This window comes from Meles meles, chromosome 2, assembly GCF_922984935.1.
Source record: "Meles meles chromosome 2, mMelMel3.1 paternal haplotype, whole genome shotgun sequence".
NCBI lineage: Eukaryota > Metazoa > Chordata > Mammalia > Carnivora > Mustelidae > Meles > Meles meles.
This window is the reverse complement of record NC_060067.1, coordinates 149,065,615-149,090,434: the sequence shown is the minus strand read 5'-3', so window position 1 is coordinate 149,090,434 and position 24,820 is coordinate 149,065,615. Positions and strand designations below refer to the sequence as shown.

The 24,820-nt window shown below is 42.4% G+C and overlaps 1 protein-coding gene across 1 annotated transcript in view; it reads left to right on the top strand.

The window, feature by feature from the left end:
* C2H4orf51 (chromosome 2 C4orf51 homolog) overlaps positions 1 to 11,575 on the top strand; it is a 35,903-nt gene extending 24,328 nt beyond the window's left edge. Inside the window, exons 3-6 of the mRNA XM_045994132.1 lie at positions 5,478 to 5,536; positions 7,417 to 7,474; positions 8,750 to 8,823; positions 11,312 to 11,575. Coding sequence (XP_045850088.1) covers positions 5,478 to 5,536; positions 7,417 to 7,474; positions 8,750 to 8,823; positions 11,312 to 11,437 — 317 coding nt within the window. The 3' untranslated portion in view covers positions 11,438 to 11,575. The remainder of the gene's footprint in view (positions 1 to 5,477; positions 5,537 to 7,416; positions 7,475 to 8,749; positions 8,824 to 11,311) is intronic.
* Positions 11,576 to 24,820: the final 13,245 nt, after the last annotated feature.

Genomic DNA, 24,820 nt, shown 5'->3' with positions numbered 1-24,820 from the left:
TAACATAAACAGCTAATTAACACATATTTTGTATGTTATAGGTACTATATACTATTCTTCCAATAAAATAAGCTAGAAAAAAGAAAATGTTATTAATAAAATCATAAAGAAGAGAAAATACACTTATAATACTGTACTATAAAAAATTAATGTATAAGCGGGCCTTTGAAATGCAAAACCAAGCTGTTAAAGGGTCAACTGTATATGTACTTATTTATGCTTAAATATAAGAGAAATGAATAACAGCAATGCTACAAGGGATGGGAGAGGGGAATTAGGAATATTTTATTTTTATAAGCTACCTGTACCAGTCATGAAGTGGTGTAATGTTATTTGAAAAAAAAAAAAAAAAAAGAAGTGTAATTAAAATGCTAAGAAAGGAGAGAAAAAGGAATCATATGCTCAGTTAAGGGGCGCCTGGGTGGCTCAGTGGGTTAAAGTCTCTGTCTTCAGCTCAGGTCATGATCCCAGGTCCTGGGATCGAGCCCCGCATTGGGCTCTCTGCGGGGCAGTGAGCCTGCTTCCTCTTCACTCTTTGCCTGCTTCTCTGTCTACTTGTGATCTCTGTCTGTCCAAAAAAAAATAAAATAAAAAAAAAATGCTCAGTTAAAACCAAAAAGCCTGAAAAAGTGTGAAAGACAAAAATAGGAAAAAGGAACAAGGGCAACAAATAGAAAACAGTAACAAATATGGTAGATGCTAATTCTGTTATATCAAAATCACTGTGAACATCAGTTCACACTAATCAGTAGACAGAGATTATCAGTGGATCAAAAAATAAGGCCCAATTATATGTTGTTTACAAGAAACCAACTTTAAATATAAAGGCACATACAGATTAAAATAAATGAATGGAGAAAAATATGTTATGTTAATACTTAGAAAAATGAGGTAAGAATAGATATATTAATTTAGATATATATATGATAGTTTATATTATATATATTATATAATAGAGACATTAATTTCAGACTTCAAAAGAGGGAACTTAACAGGAATAAAAAAGGGTACTAAATAATAATAATTATAAAGGTGTCAATCCTCCAAGAAGATAAAATAATCTTTAATGTGCATGTGCGTAACAACACAGTGTCCAACTGTGTGAGGCAAAAGCATGGAATTGTAAGGAGAAACAGATGAATCCACTGTCATGGTTGGAGACTTCAGCACATCTCTATCAGAAATGGACAGATCCAGTAGTAAGGACATAGTTGAACTCAACAACATATCAATCAATTAGATATAATCACCGTCTCTTAGAGGACTTCATCCAACAATGGCAGAATACACATTCTTTTAAAGGTCACATGGAATATGGACCAAGTTAGACTACATTCTGGGAAATAAAACACACCTTAAAATTTAAGAGAATAGCAATCATAGAATATTGCTCTCAGACCACAGTGGAATTAAATTAGAAATCAATAACAGAAGGATAAGTGGGAAATCCCCAAAGTAAACAAAAGATTTCTAAGTAACATGAGTCAAAGAATAAATTTGGAAAAGCTAAAGAAATATTTTGAACTAAGTGAAAATGAAAACACAACTTACCAATTTGTGTAATGTAATAAAGCAGTGCTTAGAGGGAAATTTATAGCATTGATTGCATATATTAGCAAAGAAGAAAAATCTAAAATCAACCTAATTTCTATGCTAGAAAACTCAAATAAGAAGAGCAAATTAAATCGAAAATAAGGAGAAGAAATCACAAGAATTAGAGCAGAAATCAATACACTTGAAAACAGGAAGTCAACAGAGAAAATTAAGGAAACCAGAAGCTGATTATTTGAAAAGATGAAGAATTTCTAACTAAGGGGGAAAAATACATTAATTACTAATATCAGAAATGAAAGAGAAAACATTGCTACAGATCCCATGGACATTAAAAGAATAATAAAGAAATATTATATATAACTTTATCCCCCCAAATTTGATATCCAAAATGATGTCTTCCTTGAAGACACAAGCTGCCAAAACTCACACAAGAAAAAAATAGTCTGAATAGGCTTATATCTATTAAAGAAATTAAATCAGTAATTAACAACCTTTCCAAGCAGATGGCACTAGGCCTAGAAGGGTTCACTGGTGATTTTTACCAAACATTCAGGGTAGAAATTATACCAATTCTCCACAATCTCTTTCAGAGGACTGAAGGTGAGGAAATAATTCTTTTTTTTTTTAAGATTTTATTTATTTATTTGACAGAGATCACAACTAGGCAAGAGAGGCAGGCAGTTAACTAATATAGTGAAGCCAGGATTACTGTAATGCCAAAGCAAGACAAAGACTGCAAAAAAAGAAAACTACAGACAAACATGAATATAGATGCAAAACTCTTTAACAAAATATTATCAAATAAATCCAACAATGTATACAAGGAATTCTTTTTTTTTTAACTTTTTTATTTATTTGAGAGAGAGTGAGAGAGCATGAGAGGGGAGGTCAGAGGGAGAAGCAGACTCCCCATGGAGCTGGGAGCCTGATGTGGGACTCGATCCCAGGACTCCGGGATCATGACCTGAGCCAAAGGCAGTTGCTTAACCAACTGAGCCACCCAGGTGCCCTACAAAGAATTCTATACCATGACCAAGTGGGATTATCCCAGCATGCAAGGTTAGTTCAACATTTAGAAGTCAATTGATGTAATCCATCATATCAAGAGACTAAAAAGGAAAAATCACATGATCATATCAAGAGACCCAGAAAAAGCATTTGACAAAGTCCAACACCCATTCATGATTAAAACAAAACAAAAAAAGTCTCAGTAAACAAGAATAGAGAACTTCTTCAATTTATGAAGAAAATCTACACACAAAAAAACCTGTAGGTAACATCATAGTAATAGAAACATAAAGCTTTCCCACTGAGATCAGATAGTGTTCTCCTCTCACCACTTCTTTCAACATCATACTGAAAGTACTAGCTAATGCAGTAAGGCAAGAAAAGAAAATGAAAGTTATAGAGATTGGAAAGGAAGAAATAAAACTGTCTTTGTTCACATATGACATATTATCTATGAAGAAAATTTTAAAAAATGATTTTAAAAAACCCTCTCTTGGAAATAATAAATGATTATAGTAAGGTTGCAAGATACAAGGTTAATATACAAAAGTTGATTCCTGGGAGGCCTGGGTGGTTCAGTGGGTTAAGCCACTGCCTTCGGCTCAGGTCATGATCCCGGGGTCCTGGGATAGAGTCCCGCATCGGGCTCCTTGCTTGGCGGGGAGTCTGCCTCTCTCTCCGCCCCTGCCTGCCTCTCTGCCTGCTTGTGTGCTTTCTCTCTCTCTCTTTCTGACAAATAAATAAATAAATAAATAAATAAATAAATAAATAAAATCTTTAAAAAAAACAAAAGTTGATTGCTTTCCTATATACCAGCAATGGACAAGTGAAATTTAAAATTAAATTCAGTGCAATCACTTAATCCCCATAAAGGTACTTTTGTGGATATCAACAAAGTGATTCTAAAATTTGTGTGGGAGAGTAGAGACAGAATGGCCAATACAATACTGGAGAACAAGAACGATGTTGGAGGACTGACATTACCGAACTTCAATACTTACAATAAAGCTACAGTAATTAAGACAATGTGGTATTGGCAAAAGAATAGACATACAGATTAATGGAACAGAATAGAGGGTCCAGAAATAGACCCACATAAATATAGGCAATGTATCTTTGACAGAGGAACAAAGACAGTGCAATAAAGAAAAGGGCTTTTTCAAAAAATTTTGTTGGAACAACTGCCAAATGAAAAAAAAAAACACAAAAAAACACACCACATGCCAAAAGGGAAAAAAAAAATCTAGACATGTTCCTTACACCTTCACAAAAATTAACTCAAGATGGATCATGGACCTAAATGTAAATGCAAAAGTATAAAACTCTAGAATATAACATAGGAAAAACCTAGATGACCTTGGCTATGGTAATGACTTTTTAGATACAACACCAAAGGCATGATCGATGAAAGAAATAATAGATAGGCTGGACTTGATTAAAATTAAAAACTTCTGCTCTGCACAAGACAATGTCAAGAGAATGAGAAGACACAGATAGGGAGAAAATATTTGCAAAAGACACTTTTGGAAGGAACCGTTATTCTAAATATACAGAGAAGTCTTAAAACTCAAAAAGAAGAAACAAAAAACTGACTAAAAAATGAGCCCAAGACTTTAAGAACCACCTCACCAAGAAAGATATAAATACGGCTAATAACTGGGCACCCGGGTAACTCAGTTGATTAAACATCCAATCATGAAATCAGCTGAGGTCTTGATCTCAGGGTCATGAGTTCAAGCCCCGCACTGGACTTTGCATTGGACATGGAGCCTCCTTAAAAAAAAAAAAAAAAATTTTTTTTTCATTAAAAAATACACACACACACACAGGGGTGGAGGAGGGAGAGAGAGCCCTTCTTTAATTGGTGACTAGATAAATGAACTGTGGTACATCCAGACAATGCAAGATTTACTCAGCACTAAAAAGAAAGAGCTATCAAGCTATGGAAGACATGGAGGAAGCTGATGTGCATATTACTAAGTGAAAGAAGCCAATCTGAAAGGCTACATACTATATGATTCCAACTACCTGACATTCTGGAAAAGGCAAAACCATGGGTAGAGTAAAAAGATCAGAGGTTGCCAGGGGCTGGGAAGGAAGAGGGATGAACAGGCAGAGCACAAAGGATTTTTAGGGCAGTGAAAATATTCTGTATGATACTCTAATGATGGACAAATGTCATCATACATTTGTCCAAACGTATAGATTGTACAACACCACAAGTAAACTGTGATGGGAAAGGTGATTGTGATGTGTCAGTGTAGGGTCCTCAATTTTAACAAATATCCCACTGGGGCGGGGGAATGTTGATGATGGGAGGCTATGCCTGTGTGGGGGTAGGAGTATTTAGAAACTCTATGTATCTTTTTCTCAGTGTTGCTGTGAACCTAAAACTGCTCTAAAAAACTAAAATCTTTAAAATAAAAAGAGCAGTATTTGAAAGGTTAACTATTTTTAGATTGAGAAAGGGGACATAGCTAATTATTTTTAGCTAAATTAAAACTCAAGAAAATTAGCAAAGACTGAAACACATCTGCTACTTGAGTCTTCAGGAAAACCTCATTGAGAAAGCCAAAGGACATGTAAAACGGAGTTATTTTAATAATATTTTAAAATTATAGACATATAATTTCAATGTCTCCTAGCTGTTGTCAGTATGGTTTTCTTTTTAAAATAAAGTTGAAATGTGTACCATTAAAAAAAAAATTACCTCTACCTGCAAAAGCTCCAAAGTATTTACTATGAATTAACTTTTTGTCACAGTTTTGTTTTACCTCTTACTTTTCTGTTGGTCAAATTCTAAAGAGAAATAAGGCACGTGTGTACAGTTTGTTTGTATGGTATGATCAGGAGTATAAGAGATTTTATCCTAATACTGGGTTTAATCCTCGTCTTCCCTCTTTATATGTATGCAGGACTATTTCCTCAAATAACCAGTTCTTTTAAAAATTCACCTGATGTCAAACACAGGGTGGTAAGTCCAAAATTTCTCAGCCACCACTTACGTGGAGAGAGCTTAAATCATTGTACCTTGCATGTTTTATAAAAAAACAAAGTTGGAGTTGTTTAGACTCATTTATTCATCAAACACTTGTTTATGAGTGCTTATTTATTGTGTGTGTAACTTTCTTTTAGGTGGTGGGGTTACAAAAATAAACAACCAAGTTTATAAATTGTTAACTGAAAAAATAAAATAATAAAAAAATGTTACAAAAACACCTTTTGTCAGATTTTAAACTTTCAGATAATACAGAGGAATAGAGACAAAGTAAAAAGTATCTGAAATCCTTTCCCTACCCTCAGGGATAATCACCATGAACATTTTAGTGAACTTCCTTAGAAATGTCTCCCTATGCTTATGCATAGACAAAGATGCACACACACATCCATGTGCACACACACATAAACACACACACACACACACACACACACACACAGGATACACTGATGGGATCTATTGTCCTCTGATCTGCTTTAATCACTGAATATTTTCATGGACATATTCTTTCAGTGTTAGCAATAATATTTACCATTTTTATGGATATGTAAGATTTCATGGACTGGATATATCACAATTTAAAAATACCTCATATTGCCAGGCATTTAGGTTTTTCAAACTGGCAACTATTATAAACAATGCAGTGATGAATAAATTTAAATATAAATTTTTGCAATTGTACAATTATCTCCTCAGGGTACTTTCTCATAAGTAGACTTCTCGGATCAGGAGTTAAGCTTATTTTAAACTTTGATATATGGCCAAATTGCCTTCTAGAAAACTGGCCTCGTGCACCAGCAGTCCTCAACAGTGGCTGTTTTCCTATATTTTCTCTAACGGTGGTTTTAAAAATAATTTTAATATTTCCTACTTGGATAAAGATATTTTAATTTCCTTTTAACTTTAATTTCTTTATTAGTGAGTTTGAGCATCTTCTATTAGTTATTCATAGTTCTTTTGTGATTATAGTCAATTCTCATAATTTGAGATAGTTATGTTTTCTAAAGTCCTTACTAACACTGAATTACTGGACCATTGCTCCTAGCAGAAATGTAGGGCCAGACTCCTACGAGCCCCTGGTCACAACATTTTCATCAACTGTAAATTTGTGTTTATGTGTGTCTCTGTTTAAAGATACCTTATTTCACAAGCTTGGTTGATTCATCAACGTTGCACTTACAGCCAGCAGCACTCTAACTCATGCCTAAATGAAGTTGATCTAGCAAATGCGTTTTCTGCATAAAGCAATCAAAGTCTTCTTCCACTTAGGAACGTCACGCAGCATGTCAGCTCTACACCGGGGGCCATTTTAAACAGTGAAATCACGAACAAAACACATAAAAATGCAGAAAATGTGGCACTATATAGGCCCCCCCATTTATTTAAAGATGAGAGCTGAAATAAGACTAAGAAAATGCATGTCAGGTGACTCGAATTGTCTTGTGCTCTCTGAATGTGCTTGAATGCTTCAAAAATGCTGCATATATTGATTTTGGTGTTACAAATAAATTTTATTGAGTAGGAAAACTGGAAGACCTGGAATCCATGAATAATGAAGATTGATTCTATTCATTTTCTTTGCCCACATTTCTATTAGGGTGTCTTGCTTTACTACATTGATTTGTATGTGCTACTTCTATATTAGGATAGTACTCTTTTGCCTATCCTATTTTATCAACATTTTCCCCATTTTGTCTTTCTATTCTACTGTTAGTATCTGTTATTACAATGGCTTTTGACAGCAGTATCAAAAATTGCCTTTTGAATGAGGAAGCACAACACTGGAAAAGCAGTTTTATTAAATTTCTATTGTTGTAAAGGTGGTTGGTATTTATTTTTATCTCTCTTTTTCATAGGTACACCAAATTCTGTTTGGTGATTTTTCTACAGCACCTCCAAATTATGAAAAATCATGTAAGTCCTGTCCCAAACTATCACTTTATATGATGTTCTGCCTTCATTTTATTTTTAGTTTTTTTAAAAGATTTATTTATTTATTTATTTATTTATTTATTTATTTGGCAGATGGAGATCACAAGTAGGCAGAGAAGCAGGCAGAGAGAGAGAAGGAAGTAGGGTCCCTACTGAACAGAGAGCCCGATGCGGGGCTCGATCCCAGGACCCTGAGATCATGACCTGAGCCAAAGGCAGAGGCTTTAACCTACTGAGCCACCCAGGCGCCCCTCTGCCTTCATTTTAATTATGGTCTTCATCTGATAATTTCCTCCCTTTCAGAGTCTGAGTCCATTTAAGGCCTTCTGCATTTCTGCTTCTTTCCTGCTGTCATGCACCTTGTTACTTTGTTGTATCTATCCTAACAGTAAGAATGGCAGGATGCAGAAATAAGAGGAGGGAGAAATCCCAGACAGACATTTGCCAGCAACAGCTTTGAAAAAGAGCATATATGTGAGAAGGTTTTGGTGGTAGTAAAAGTTGGTGGGGCTGGAGGTTAGTATGGATGTGAGTGTTTGGAACTATTGATTAAAAGTGACTTAGAAGCTACCCTATGACCCAGCAATTGCACTACTGGGTATTTATCCCAGAGATACAGATGTAGTGAAAAGAAGGGTCATCTGTACCCCAGTGTTCATAGCAGCAATGGCCACAATCACCAAACTGTGAAAAGAGCCAAGATGCCCTTCAATAGATGGATGGATAAAGAGGATATGGTCCATATAATACAATAGAATATTACTTGGCCATCAGAAAGGATGAATACCCAACTTTTGCATCAACATGGATGGGACTGGAGGAGATTATGCTGAGTGAAATAAGTCAAGCAGAGAAAGTTAATTACCATATGGTTTCACTTACTTGTGGAACATAAGGAACAACATGGAGAACATTAGAAGGAAAGGAAAAGTGAAGGGGAGTTGGAATTGGAGGGGGAGACAAACCATGAGAGACAGGACTCTGAGAGAAAACTGAGGGTTTCAGAGTGGAGGGAGGTGAGGGGACAGGTGAGCCTGGTGCTGGGGATTAAGGAGGGCCCGGATTGCATGGAGCACTGGGTGTTTTACGTAAACTATGAATCTTGGAACACTACATCAAAAACTAATGATGGACTGTATGGTGACTACCATAACACAATAAAAAAAAGTGATTTAGGAATATTAGTAAATTTCGTTTATTCATCTCACGGTAGACTCTATCACAAGCACTTATACATTGCCTGTCTCTTTCTACTAGGTATGAGAATTAAAAAACCAGTATCTAAGAACCTGATCAACTACAATCAACTAAGGAAAGACTTTCTGAAGCACGTAAGAGTGTTTTTGCTTGTCACCCAACAGTGGATTCCTGGGGTGGTGTCAGTAAGTGTGCATGGTGTGGAAGTGAGGACGGTGGTGTGTGTAGGTGCAGAATTGGTAGGAAGGTGATCCCAAACTTATAATCATGTGATTAACAGAAAAGTAGACTGTTCTGATGAGCATTCTTTCTTTCTCAAAGCATCATGAACATTCTTTTTTTTTTTTTTTTAAGATTTATATATTTATTTGACAGAGATTATAAGTAGGCAGGGAGGCAGGCAGAGAGAGGAAGGGAAGCAGGCTCCCTGCTGAGCAAAGAGCCTGATGCGGGCTCGATCCCAGAACCCTGGGATCATGACCTGAGCCGAAGGCAGAGGCTTTAACCCACTGAGCCACCCAGGCGCCCTATCATGAACATTCTTGTATCGATTTCTCCATTTGCTGTGGAAACAAGCCCCAAAGAGGCTTAAGGTAATTGGAAATTTCTCTCCTACTGCCCAAATTTTCATCAGCGTTATCAGTGATTTGATGGATTCTGCCTCTTGCAAAAAAAGGCAATGAGTTCTCAGATTGCCCTTCCTTTCTGGGACCCACCCTGGGTGCCCACTGTCCTGGGCTCACTCTCCTCAGATGCCCATTCTTCCATATCTAATGTCTACATTTCTGCTCCCCCTCACATGGCCCTCCAGAGCAGGGGCTTTGTCTCGCCTGATCAGACTTTCTCAAGATCCAGTAATTTTTTTTTTTTTAACAGAATGCTAAAATGGAATTCTTTTTATGTCTTAGTTCTGGCAGAGATTCCTAAAGAATGAGTCGGGGAAAAAAGGAATAAAAACTAGTTTTCTGCAAGCACTCCACTAACTTCACCTCATTTAATATAAAAGTTACAATTATTCTTGCTATCGTCTTCCCTTTTTTTTTTTTTTTTAAGATTTACCTTTAAATTGACTTGAAAAAAATCCCAGCGTCACCCTAGGTAATTATATTTGTGACACAATGGATTTGGTACTCTAGTTATGTGTATTAGAAAAAAACAAACAAACAAACCTGACCATTAAAATAAGAAGTGTTACTCAACTATCACCTAACATTTTCACAAAAAACCCTGGTTGTATAAACATATCACTTTGGAAAATGCTTGTCTATGGGCACCAACTAGCTAATCTGACAAAGTCAGCTAATGGGGCAGGGTTGGACAACTCACCTGGGTTCCCAGTAATTAGTCCATTGAATGATGGCCTTCCAGAAATTGTGCACTTTTCTTGACTTTTCTGCTATAGGAGTTGAAAAGTTTCCCACAGAGCATGGCAAGCATGAGAAGGCAGGGCTGTGGCAGGCTGTGGAGGGAGTTCTTTGGGGGGGGAGGGTAGAGCTGGGCAAGTCTACTGAAAGATACATTGTGCGTGGCTGGGGAGGGGGGTGCAGGGACCTCCCTTCACTGTAAGGTTGCTGCATCCTTCTAGGAAGGGTAGATGATTTCCTGAAAGTATATTTACCGCTAGCTGGGCCTCCTGGGAGTTGCTTGGGAGCATCATTAACTATTGCTAAATAAATAAATCCCTCTTGCTGCGTGGAGCTGTACTGGCGCCAAGCCATTCCATTGCCAGTGGCTGCAGCTGTTGTGGGGAACAGTTGCCTTTCTCTTTGAGGTACTTCCCCCACCCCCTCCCCTAAAGTGATTTTCCTAACCTCACAGTAGCCTTTTCAGTCAACAATTCCTGACAAATTAGTGGCATTACATCCCACTCTTGTTTTTAGGGTACAACAGGCAGAGAGTACTCCCCCCAGCCCCTGTCGCGCTCTCCCCCCCCTCCATATCCCCCCACTCTGTCCACACATGAATATGGGGCACTTGTTTGGGAAACCTTGGGCTTGAAGTTCTAACCACAAAATAAATCATGACCTTTAATTTATTAGACGAGGCAAACTCTTAATTATTTTTAGAGGTGCTGTATCTTGGGGGAGGAGAACAGGCATTGAGATGTGAAATGCACAAACTCCCCCCATCAGCAACAGGCAGGGATTGAATGAAATTTTCAACAACCGGTAAGGATTATTCTCACTGTTTAAGGTATTCGGCTGGCGTCTAACGCCTTGGTAACCATCTTCTTAATATCGGTATTTCCGGGTCTTATCTTCAAGAAACGCGCGTTGCCAACTTGGCAAGCAGAGACATTCACACCCGGGAATTCCAGCCTAACCGAACAGCAGGAAAGACCGGGGGTTAGAATCTTAGCACGACGACGGGAGGGCTAGGCAAGGCCAGTGGAGAAGCAGTGGTAGTTCCTTTGGGATTCCAGAGTTCCCGCATTTTTTCCCTCTCTCCTGCTTACTGACTGGCCTTCCTGACAGAGACACGATATACGTGATAGGAAGGTTAACAGAGAGGGAGGAAAATGCAGGACAGTCCCAGCTCCTGCCTAAGAATGAGGGCTCGGCCACGTCATGCCCACCCAGTCCGGCGCACAGAGTGACCTCTGCGGGGGCGAGCGCTAACGAGCGGGCCGTTCTTCTCCCGCTGCACGCACGGGGTGACTCCGCAAGCCTGGCTGGCTCGCCGGAAGACTCAGAAGGTGATCAGCGCTCCGCTTGTGGTCCGGGACGACCGTCACCGGCTCTTAGCTGAGTCGCAAAACCAAGTCCCAAAGGTGGAGGCCTGCGGTTTGCTTAAGGACTCTGAGGTAGGAGCGGGCCCGCGAACATCTAGACCTTCGCAGGCTGGCTTTCTGGGACACCTTCCCGGGCTCCAAACACCCCCAGGCCTTGGAAGCGGGAACAAAAGTTATCGTTATAATCATTACTGATTTTTTCAAAGGGAAATACCTGGGAGTCACACTTCTCCGCAAGAGCCACAGAAATCGTGCTGTGGCCCCGCGAGCTGTGGGCTCCAGCGTGGAGGAGCCTGTCCCTTCCATCTGGGAGACCCGGGCGCGGAGGGGCGCAGGGGCGTGAGAAAGGTTTTTTTGTATTCAGAGCACTCGCCCCGCAGAGCCGCAGCCTTCCACCGACTGCCTTCCCTCCGCCCCCGGCGCCGCTGGGGAGCAGATGCGCCCGCGCCGTCGGGGAGGGGCGGGTGCGACGCGAGGCGCGGCGGGCCGGGCGCTGGGGGCGGGGAGATCGCGGCCTTTCACGCCCCGGCTCTCCCCGGAGGGGCCCCGCGGCCCCGAGGCTCCGCCCACGGCCCGCCTCTCGTCCGCCGCGGGCTCCCTCTCCCCCGCCCTCTGCCCCCGCCTCCCTCCGCGCTCCGCCCCCCGCTCCCTCCTACGTCCGGTCCGCGGGCCGCCTTCCCGTGCGGGGCGCGCTGGAGGCGGGGCCGGGGCGCGGCTGCCAGACGCGGCGGCGCGGAGACACAGCGGCGCGCGGGAACGAACCCGCCGCGGTCCCGGGCAGCGAAGGGCCCCAAGGGCTGGTGTCTTTTGAGGGCAGGAGGAACTGTGTGGTTACGAAAGTAGCTGCCTCCTACCTTTTCCTCCCCACGTCCCGCCCCGCCCTCCGGCCCCTGCTCCATTTATTTCCATTTACCCAGACCGTGTTCTGCTGATTCCTGCTGAATAGAAGAGGTAATTCATTAAAAGTCGTACCACCGTCGCTATCACCCCCCACCCCCAAACTCCTAGTGGTTATTTTTGTTCTTTAGCCCAGGTTAAGCTAAATACATTCCCGGGAAGCCATCTGGTCTGGTTCCCGGGATCCCTTCGTATGGTTTCCATTAAGCTCGCCAAGCCGTGCATTGAAAATGCAGCCTTGGAGCCACTCAGGAACCTCGAGGATTTTTGTCTTTGCCCCCCTCATTTAGAGAATCTCAAGCACGGAGAGGTAAAAGCCTCTGCTCGAGTCGTGAGTCCAGTACCCTATGGTCCCGGTCTTATGCTACAGTTAATATGCTTTACTACTCCAAGGAAATAAAATTCTCCATGTTAACGGGTATCATTCGTTCATTCATTCATTCAGTATTTGCTACATGCAAAACATCAATTATTAGAATTCTGTTTTAATTCTAAAACTCTGTGTTAACAGCTTTACAGATGAGATTACAAAATAACCTGGCCACAGAAACTGAGTTCGACCAGCAACATTTGTGTGGTTGAGTCTACACCTTATCCTTTGTTGTCTCCCATTCCACTACCTGCCACAGACAAACAAAACAAAACAAAACAAAAAACAAATAGTAGCTTGTGGGAAAATATTCCCTTACACATAATTTGGGACTTGTGGTCCAAGAGAAAAGGAAACAGGTTCATAAAAATCATAGTGTTATAATTGCAAAGTTCCTTAGAATTCATCAAAATTACGCCTATTGGTTTTTTGAGAAGACTCAGAAAGCATCGGGGCTCAGAGGAGGTCACTGGTCTTTTAGTACTGTTGCCTAATTTGGGGAGGAGCCCAAGACATCACGTGCGTGTCACACACTGCAAGAAGGACTTTGATCGAACTCACTTTAGTTGTAGTCCATCCTCTTTCTCCTGCTCTTCCCTCTGCAGTTTTCCCTCTCTGTTCTGCTCTGGGTCTCGCCTGTGGGGTGGTGGGGTGGTGGTTTGCAGCCCTTTCTTGATTCCCCTAACCTAAGCTTCACTCCCTTCTTGCTCTTTTTCTTCCCTTCCTATCTCCCCACCACACCCAAGCCCTGACCATGAGATTTTATTTGGGTTTTTAAAATGAAACCAGGTGCTGCCTAGAACAAAAGCAAAGTAATAACAAGGAAAGACTATCCAACGCTTAAGGAATGTGCTGAGTTTTATGACTCAGGCTGTCCTGGCAAAGAACTCCGACTTACATGGAGAGGTGGGTGGCACAGAGCTCGGACCATACATGGCAGCCCTAGCCTCCCAGATAGGCACGGTCAAGGCAGCCTGTGACTCATTTTCATAAAACCAGAGGCTCCTGTTCCTTGTGGGACAGGACTTCCTGGAGGCTAGAGCAGAAGGTTCTTCACCTTTTCCCTGTGGGGCCTGTTCAGCCTGACGTAGCAGGGGCCACCTTGAGGTTTGCAGGAAGGGAGCCTGGACAGGAGGCCCTCCCTGGGAAAGAAACAGGCTTGCTGGACTTGGGCAAGGGCTTTGGCGCATTGAAGTGATGAGTAGTGTGTGTGCTACAATGCGACATGAAAATTAGCTTGTATTGTCCTGGAAACAGTGGTTTGGGAGCTCCAGGTGACTCAGGGGAGCGGGGATGTGGCCCAGCTGCTGCGAGCCCAAGGGGCGTTTGCTCTCTTTGCAGTAACGTGTGTCGAAGAGCGCGCAGGAAAAGCTGGTAGGATTCCGGCGGCGTTTGTGGGTGTTCTCACTAATGCAGTCAGGAGTAAGAGCAGGATTGGGGGGGTGCTCTGCATAAACACCTGAGAGACACCCAGGCACACATCGGCACATTCCGGGAATTCTTTGCACACAAGCGCAGTAATGGGGTGAGGTGTACATTTTTTTGGTTACTAAGAGACAGGCTAAGAGCTCTAAGGAGAATGTCTCTCCCAGCAGAGGTGGTGGGAGGGGTCTGAACTTGGATGACAGGGATGTGTTTGTGCTTCCTTCGTTACACAGGCCCGGGTGGAACGGGGACCTATAGTGCTTCTTCTGGTTTCCGCCACCCCGGAGAAGGCTGTCACTTTTGGAATGAGAATGAGTCTTGACTGGCATAAATGAGATCTCCGTGCAGCAGCCTCTTGGATCGGGGCCTTATTTTCCCTTTTCTTCTTTCTTCTTTTTCTTTTCCCTTTCCATGGAATGCCCATTGAAAAGCTACAGGGACCATTCCATAATTAGGAAAAGCTCGGGCTCCGCTTTTTTGTTAAAGTCTACTTACCTGGAAAAAGAAAGTCTTTTATTAAGGGCCGTGACTTCATAAATATTTATAGTGTGAACAGGCGTCACTCTGGTTCTGTAGGAGAATGGACTCATTCAGTTTTATTTATGATGTGACACTCGGGTGAGTGACATCCGTCATCTGGGTCGGTCCTCCGCTCTGTTCCACTGAAGCATGTTTATGGAGTGATTATGCCCGCAAATATTTGCTATATTTAGTCTCTCTCCTCCCCTCACCCTCTCTTAGCCCTTTCAACTCCCCAACCCAGCCAAAGGCCAAGCTTGTCGTCCAGGGAAGATTTGAACCCTAATGACAAGGCACAGGGCTTGAACAAATGCCGTGGAAGCTGGGATGCCATTAGAGCGGGACTGACGGCCATTACTACAGTATTCTTATGCTAAGGTGCTTGTGCTGGCTCTCCGTGCAGCAGGTGAGGGCTCTCAGCTGGGCGCGGAGTGTTTGACAGGTGATGGGCCCAAGCCTGAGTGACGGATGCAGATGGAACCTTAGGAAACTTTCCTTCCCAGGGAGCATTCTCTGGACAGGCTCTCATAGCCCTCAAATCTGTCACTGTGCACCCTGGGGCTCTGGGGGCAGGAGACAGTGGGAGCTCTGTGACCTCTGCTGGGTCAAGGTTTCTGGTGTAATCCGAGGCTGTCCCCACTCAGCCACACCTGGCCCCTGGCTGAGGGGTGGCAGCTGTCCTTCATCAGCTGGGGAGGAGGGAGTGATGGGAGGGCCACCTTTGGCTTCTCGCTTTACAGCTGCACATGGCTCGACCCAGGCATTCCAGGCTGGCCCCCGGCCCACTCCCGGGCTCAGTGCTTGCCTGTGATCAGCTTGGCCACCTATTGTTTATCCTGGGAAGGGCCAGGTCTTGGCACAGAGGCCTGAAGTGTTGCCAGCATTTTATTTTTAGAGACAGGAAAATGTTTGCTTTTTGGCAGCTGCCTTTTTTTTTTTTTTTTTTCATATACCGGGATGGCGTAAAAAAGTTCAAATGAGAGATTCCAAGCCTCAAACTCATGGCATATGACATAGGCAACAGTCCCATGAAGCTCTCATTAGAAGCCTTTGTGGAGCTAAGACATTTCATTAGCAGGCCTCTTGCGCAGAGTGAGTCCGCAGACCCCGTGGACCGGACATCTAACGAGTCCCTTTGCTGTGCAGTCAGCTGGTCTGAGATTTTGCAGTTCTTACCTCCATTCATTTTCTTCATTTTCTTCTCTACAATTCGTAATGTAGTCCAACTCGGTAGACAGAGTGAAAAAAACAATCAGCCTGCTGAATCCAAGGTTTGTCACCCCTCTGCAGACCCACGGTCATTGTCATCATGATGACTTGTACATTTCTACACTCAGAGGGCATTTCCAAGTTTTATTGGAAGTATTATTTGCCCCAACACAGTGTCTCTTAAATCATATTTTTGTAGGTCCTGTGATTCTAGCTACTGACAATTTATCTGAAAGCATCTTGTAAACTGTAATGACATATGATGCAAAGGTGAAATGAAATGGAGACAAAAAACCAGAAACAGACTGACAGATACAGAGAACAATCTGGTGGTTTGTTGCCAGAGGAGGGGGTAGGGAGATGGGTGAAACAGGTGAAGGGAATTAAGAGGTGCAAACTTCCAGATATAAAACAAATAAGTCACGGAGACAAAAATACAGCCTAGGGAATATAATCAGTAATACTGTAATAACTTTGTGTGGTTGCAGAGGGGGAGAACACTTATCCTGTTGAGCCCTGAGTAATGTATAGAAATGCCAAATGATTATGTTGTACACTTGAAACTGATATAACATTGTATGTAAATTACACTTCCGTAATAGTTTTCTACAAGTATTGTGTTTTCTACCTTCCTTTCTCCCCAATCTTTTCAAAAGTCACTCTTTCTTCATTGAGATATAGTTGACACACAATGTTACGTTAGTATCAGGTGTACAACACAGTGATGTGACAAGTCTGTACGTTATGCTGTGTTCATCACAGGTGTGGTTACCCTCCGTCTCCGTACCAACTGTCTCCGTTACAATACCACTGACTGTATTCCCTGTGCTATATCTTTCATCCCCATGATGTATTCATTCCATAACTGCAAACCTGTACCTCCCATTCCACTCATTTTGCTCATCTCTCCCCCATCCCACTGTGGCAACCACCACAAAAATAACCTTTTAATTACAAAAATTAAACACACATACATTTGGAGCACCTGGCTGTCTCAGCTGGTAGAGCATGTGACTCTTGATCTTGGGGTCATGAGTTTGACCCCATGGTGGGCATAAAGCTTAACTTACAAAAAAAAAAAAAAAATACATTCTTCTTTGTCACCTGATTATCTTTTATATTCATATTTCGTTTTGCTGGAGTATATCATTTGGTAGGTTGTTCTTTTGCTTTCTTTTCTCTCCTAGAAAGTATCTGTGGATAATAAATTTTGAGGGCTTGTGTGTCTGAGAATGTAGTTTAATCTCTCTCTTGAGTGTGAGTTTGGCTTGTTATACAGCTGCAAGTTTGAATTTATTTTTCCTGAATGTTTCTAAGCTGCCGTTCCATTATTTTCTTGAACCTTCTGTGGTTGATCTGAATTTCACTCCTTCATAGGTAATCTATCTTATCCTATTTTGCCTTTCATGACTTTTTCATTTCGATGTTCTGGAGTTTTGTTTTTCACATCTTTTTCACCTTTATGTTCTGGAGTTTTATTATGATATCTCTATGAGTCAGTTTATTTTTAAAGTTTATCCTCCTTGGGATTGATAGGCTCTTTCAGTTAGAGAGCTCCTGTCTTTCTTTAGTTCTAGAATGTGGGGCAGTAAGGAAAAAACAGAAAAGTTCCAGGGGTCTATATACTAAAGTGCTAAGGAGGGGAGGAAGGGACAGGGTGGCCTGAGTATTAGAGGGAGGATTTTAAGAGGTTCTAGAGAGAGGGAGAAGTGTAGGAGTTGGAGGGATTCATTGCCACTAAGGTAAAGAAAATGTCCTCAGAAGATTTTTAAGATTTTGCATGTACAGCAAGAGTATATCCCCCTCTTTGGTGCTTTATGGGGAGGCTAACACTTGAATTGCTGTTTCTGCTTTTTCTGTGGGACTGTTTTTTCTGTGATTTGATGCTAAACTGAACCAGAAGATTGCCTTGTGTTAGTTATAGAAATAATTGTTATTACTAATTATTAAGCAAGTATCTTTCTTTCTCTCAATCTCTCTCTGTCTTTCTCTCTTCTTTAACTTCTACCCACTCCAGACCACAGATTCTTGTTTTATATGATGAGGAAATGGAATTAGATGCTCTGAGGTCCTGCTGTTTCTCTGACTCTCATTCCCTCTCTCTTCCTCAACGTTCATTTACCTACTTAAACATTTTTTAATGGCTAATAGCTTCTAAGAAGCACAGACAAATAGTTCGTTCACTCATTTTTGTAATCTAATTGGTCACTGCATGAGCTGTCATGAATAGATTATAGATATGGACAGAGAAGACAGCACATGACCAAGATAATAGCAGTTAGGACTCCTGGATAACATCTGGAAGGCTCTGCCAGCCTCCCAAGAAGCTACTGCTCTAGACGGAAGAATTCGAATGTTCCATTGATTCTCTTGGTCCATCCTTTGGAGTTGATGAGTGGCATAGAGGAGAGATTAGGGAAAGGCTCAACTTGGGACAGCACCTCTGAGCAAACAAAGGCAGAAGATGCCAACAAAATTAAAGTTATTCTTCTTGAAACCTAATCACTGAGTCAGTTTGCATTTTACCACGTGCACGTCTTACCTCTTAGACAGTACTAAAAATAGTTATTAAACTTTTAAAAGTATAAAGACTACAGGAGTCATCATTGAGGACGGCTATTTCTTCCACTTCTAAATATACACATTAACGTGTTTGATATGGAGAGCCAGTAAACATATGTAGCCTGCATGATCTGAATGACTCACTGTCTGAGCCAAACAGTAATGAGACCTCGAGGAGCTGCAGCCCCGCCACCCCTGACAGATCCTGAGCTCCAAGGGGATAGATGTGGCTATTCTCGTTAGAATTTGAGACATGCCTAAGTAGGACTGCAGTGTATCATATTAATATCATTTTATGGATGGTGTGGCCCTTTTCAGATGACTCCATACATAGCGACTGAACATTGGCAGGTGGGTGCCTGATGGTCTCAGGCAGGATGCAAGATGATGATGGGAATGAACTCTCAAGTGCAGAGACTATCAAGGTCAAGGTCTGCCGGCCCTCCCTATTGTAGACAGAGGAATTTGTTCCATTGATTCTCTAGGTGCACCCACTGGAGTTGATGTGGGACACAGAGGAGAGAGATTTGGAAAAGGGTAGCGGAGACCTGATATCCAACCAACAATAGCATCTCTGAAGGCAGAAGAGGAAAACATCAACTTCAGGAATCCTATGAAAATAGAGGGGAGCCAGGTGAAAGGGATTCACTTGGATCCTGAAGGGAACTGGATGTTTCTTCAAGTTGCCATCAGCATTTCTTCTTTTCTGGAATGCAAGGTTTTCTCTACTTTGTGCATCCCCAGTGCTCTGTCCATCTCCAGAGAGGATGTACTTTTTCCAAATTGTAGGTATTCCTGCCCTTCGGCAAAAAAAAGTGTGACAGTGTTAGGTTTTGGGTTTTTTTTTATTTTAAAGATTTTATTTATTTTTGAGAGAGAGAGAGAGAGAGGGAGAGAGAAAAGGCATGGGGGAAAGGGGCAGAGGAAGAGGGAGAAGCAGATTTCCCACTGAGCAGAGAGCCCGATGTGGGACTCCAGCCCAGAATCCTGGGATCATGTCCTGAGCCAAAGGCAGACGCTTAACCGACTGAGCCACCCATTGCCCCTCAGCGTGTGGTGTTTAAGACTGCATTTCACAAAGAAAGAACCATGTATTTGTAATCTCATGACGCTGTACAGTATTTTCAGTTTGGGGTTAATCTATAATTGATGGTGTCTCCTAACTCCTCAGATTTCCTACGTTCTCCTTCATCTTCTGTCCAGTCTTTATGTCCAACAATTGTGCTCTATACCTTTGTATGTCAATACTCTTCTGGAATTTGGTGCCTGAGGAAAGCATCCATTTCTAAAGGGGGAGATTCTGACATAGTCCCCACCCCTTGTTTTGAAAGTGTATGTTTTCATATAACCACACTTGTGAACGCAGGCCCACCTCTCAAGAAACACGTGACACGCATCTAGCAGATGTCATCACTGCAGAGTCTTCCCCTCAAAACCCTGAAATTTTCACTTCCCCTGGACTTGCTGCTTTAATGGAAGAGCCCGCCATGGTGACACATACCCTCTGCTTCTCGAAGTGTGGTCTGCGGGGCTCTGCCAGATGGTCTCCTTCAGGATAAATGCTTTCAATATGATAATGTTTGTATTTGTGTTTCTGGCATGAATTCATAAATTTCTCATGATATTTAATAAGAAACAGATTATTTCACTTCTATCTCATAAACTCTAGTACCTTTCTTTCCATTAGGTCTGATGAGGGTGATTTTTCTCCTGTTAGGGGGATGACAGCAAGCAGGGACAGAATAAGGGAGCTATGGCTCTTTTTCCCCAGCCAAAGAAGTGGTGTGCAGCCTAAAAGGATTTGAGATCCATTGCTCTCCACAAAGGTCAGATTTGCAAAACCTTAGAAAGGGACAGTTAGTCAGGGCTCCAACATAAACAACCTCTCTTAAGCTTCAAGATTTACCCCCTGGGTCTAATATTCTGGAATTTGGTGACTAAGTCTGTGTTCTCTGGCCACATCCATCATGTTTTTTTGTTTTTTTTTTTTTTTTTTTTTTTTAGAGGCCTATCATATTCCCTTCTAAGCCTTCATCTTTCCACACTGAAATCCTTATTTTCTAATTCTGGCCAAAGTAGAGAGGGGCTGGGGGGACTGGCTTTCCATCTCTTGACCATCTTTTTTGCATTTCTCTAGACTCTCGTATTTAGAAGAAGTGCTACTAAATTTTATCCATGCAGCCCATTTCCTGCGGACGTCTTGGGCTAACGGACCCTGGTGCAGGCAGACTCAGCAAGAGCAGGCATGGTATGAAGACAGACTTCATGCGCTGCAAAGGATGAGTTATATCAAAAGTGATATGGAAAATTGGTGTGGAGTGTGGCTGGGGATTGTAATGGCAGCAGCTTACACTGCTCCTCATTGAAGGTGTGTGAAGTAGGGGAAGGAGAAAGGGGAGATGTCCTTGAGAGCGAAGGGAAGATGGGGCATCTTTTGGCAAGGGCCAGGCATACATGATTTTTTTTTCTCTCACTACCTGACTTAATGCAAGAGCAGTCTTTTCTCCATGTCACCAGATCCTCACCACCAATTCGTTCATTTACCCATAGGAGTTCAGTTTCGATCCCCAGCCTATCATGGAAACCGCATCCTCAAAGATCACCGAGGACCATTAAATTGGCAAAGGCTAAAATCCAACTTCATCCCTCTGTCCAATGTCGTATAAATGTCTCTCTAATCTTGGCTTCTCTGACAATGTTGCCTTTGTCTATGCCTTCTCTGCTGGTTTCTTCTTAGTCTCCTGAGTGACTTCCTCCTGCTTCACCGTGAAGTTGGCATTTCCCAATATCCTGTGTTTGGTGCCTTTGCTGCTGCTCTGTTGGTGCCGTTGCTCCCCCGATGTTATTGGCCTGTCTGCTGGCTCCACCTCTCATCTTTGTGTCCACAAGTCTGATCATGAACCTTCTGGAATAAATTGTTTACATAAGTCTTTCCTATGAAAAATTGTCCTATTCAGACAGGAAGCTATTGCGAGACACCTGGCAAGGATGCCAAGGACCTGCTCCAGGACGTTAAGCGTGGAAAGACAGGATTGATTCGTGAAATCCTTGCCAGATAAACACAACTCTGATGGATTGGCTGGCCAAAGAAACCGAGGAAGAGAAAGGAGGAGGAGAGAAAAAAGGGGCAAAAGTTGAGTCCCAGGGTTATAGTTTGGGTCATTTGGACGATGATGTGCCCTTATTGAGCTAAGGAATACGTGATTAAGGGACAGGGACAGGTCTGAGGGAGAAGATGATGACTTCCCTTTAGGACGTTCTGAACAGAGCACATCTCTCTGTCTTTTTTTTTTTTTTTTTTTTTTTGCCATTCAAGTCTTCCTTTTGTAGCACTGCTAGAATTAGCTTCCTAAAACAAAGGTCAAATCATGCCATTCTCCTCCTCAAATTTTTTTCTTAGTGCTTATTAACCACGGGGTAGTTTAGATGTTCAGTCTCCTTAACAAGGGGTTTGAAGCCCTGTGCAAGCTGGCTTTGTTTGGTTTCATTACAATCTTCTAGCACAACAGAACCCACCATGCAATGGTGGTTGCACCTTCTTGCCTTTTCTCAAGCTGTTATTTCAATCTGGAATGCCCTCCCCACTTCTTCTGCCTAGAAAATTCCACTCGTCGTTTAGATTGTGGTTTGCACGGGATTACGTCTCTCATAAAGCCTCCTCTCGCCCTGGCTGGGATTAGTTAACTCTTTTTTCAGTTTTTCCACAGCAATGTATGTGTATTTTTCCTGGTATTAGAACGCATTTGCTCAAACGTGCATTTCTTCTGTTGGTTGATCAACTCCTCAAAGCTGGGAAATGTATCTTCTGTGTATCTCTTTCATACCAGCTGCTTGCACATGACTTCCTACATATTTGTTGCTCATTAAATAATGAACGTGAAGCAGAGAAATTGGTCAAGGTTAGAATGCAGGGGAGTTTGGTGGGTTGGAGGGGGAGAAGTGATCAGTAGGACAGACTTGGACTTGTTTTAGAATATGGCCAACTGGGATAGACACTCTGTGTGTGAGAAATAGGTGCGGGGAATACTAATGAGGGAGCAGTGGATTCTGGGTAATGTGAGGGGCTCATATTTAAAGACAGGATCTTGAGACACAAAGTCATGCATGCATACAATTTAGCCTTTACTCACAGGCAGACAGGCCAAATTGTAAAGTCCTTCATTAGCAGGAAATTATTATTCTGCCCACTTACGAAGATACATGGTCTTTTTGTGTAACCAGGACTCCCACATAGTTAGCTCTTGCGGCTGCTAGGTCTATTGTCTGATGCCATAAAGAGATGAGACCTTGACTGATAGTGTGGTGATGACCCATTGCTGTGCCCATTTATTTAATTGTAAAAAAGATGGGCAGGGGGATATTCTGATTAATGGGATTTCTTTGACCCTTAATTATTCTTTTCATATGTTACTCTTTCATCAACCCGTATTTATTTTCAGCAACACAAAGGAAAAATGAAAAAAAATTATCTTTTAATAATGTGAATCCCAGAATAATAAAATTCATGGCCTTCCTTCTGGATGCCCTTACCCAAATACATATCTGTTTATGTTTATAACTATATTATGTATATACTGTATGCATTCTTTATATATATTTTCTATGTATCTATGTAACTATCCATCGGTCCATGCTTAGCCCAATCCTCTACTAGCAAAAGGACTGCTGATTGTGGGTTAGAGATAGAAAGAAACAGATGACACATACCCTATTTCTACTTTCAATCAGCTGTTTTCCATGAGGACAGATACTTCCCTGTTGAGTGCCAGATGCCTGGAAGATATACGTACAAAAGACACGTGTATGAAGACAACACCAGGCAAATCAAATGTAACCATTTGATTCCTCTCTGAGGTCTGGCTGCTGACCCCTTTGTTGGGTCCCCATTCACGGTAAGTTGGTACCATTGAGGGATACCAGGATGCCTGTTGCTTGGGCTTGAGGCTGGCCTCAGAAGGCTGAGGGATGCCTCCTCTCTGGTCTCATTTGGGCTTTTCTGTGGCTTTCCCAGGTCAAGGAGTCTCTCTGAGGTGGGGGGCAGCCACTGTGTCTATCAAGTGACTTCCCCCTCATGGAGTCTTAGAAGAGCTCAATTCCACCACAGAAATCAAAAAGCAAGCCCTTGAGGGCAGACTCTATCATATAGGCCTTCACCTGCTTCTCCTGTACCACCTCTTCCATTCTGTACCATCATGACTGAACACTGTCCTTGGCTCTGCCCAACTCCAACCAGCAGGAAGGAGAAGAGCTTTGAGCCAACTCAATGGGTTGGATATATAGCCAACTTTAGTTTAGAGGCCAAAGTGATGGCAACATTCTTGCCCAATATGATAATTTCATTGGATACCTATTGTTCCCCATCTCACGATCTCCCCTTCTTAAGCCAACTCATAGTAACCAGCTCTGGGCAGGTATAATTGACAGCACCTGACCTTAGCTTCACCGGGTGCCCCTGAAGTGTAAGGGCCTATTTAGCCAGAGCAGCTCCATCCTGACACTGCCCACCAGCCAACTCCCCGCTCCCCCCTTCAGGGAACTTACTTAAAAACAAGTCCTGGAAACCAGTCCCAGGTAACAAAGCCCAAATACAAGGGTGGGTCAGGTCAGGTAGAGATAACAGCCGGAATGCAGGGATGAGTCGGGTCAGGTGGAGACATCCAATCAGTAAAGCCTGCTAGCTACCTAGGAGTGTGGGTCCCGCCTTGTGGGCGCCAATTCTGACCAAGGTGACAGGCTAGTTCAGATATCTACTAGGGTAAATTGTAATTCAATTGGTCACTTATGTGTGACCTAGCATGACTGTGCAGCTTTCTCTGTGTGTTACAATCTCATTTGCCACCTGTGTGTGGCCAGGCCCAACCACATGGCCTTTGCTCTATAAAAGTTAGTCTGTAAGGCAGAGAGGGGTCACCCTTTCTGTAAGAGGTGACGCCCTGGCCAGTTGGTTTGATTCTTGATGCTTGGCACGAAATAAAGCTTTGTTTGACCTTCACTTTGTATCAGTTTCGCTCCTTTGACTGTGGACCCAACAGAAGTTCTGACCCATTGGCTTCTTTGTCACCTTTGTGGCTGCCCATGGGAACCTACTCAGCCATTCTAAATCATGGCCAAACCTGGAAGTGCAAGGCAGTTAACACTCTGGGGTTACTCTAACCCCTTCTTTCTTCTGTTCCTTGGGCTGTCAATTCTGAGATACATTTACACAGCTTCTCATGAGAGTTTCTGGAGGGATTGCATCCCACTGGTGCACAGCAATGACCAGCTGGCCAAGACACCTGGCGTTGGCTTTCCCTTTGTACTTGCTTCCCTCTTTCTAGTGCCCCATTTTGTTCCTGGAATTGCTCCCCCAAATAATCTCAAGGTTCTGCTTTTCAGGGGGACCTAGAAAATAGATTGGTCGGGGGAGACTACAAATGCT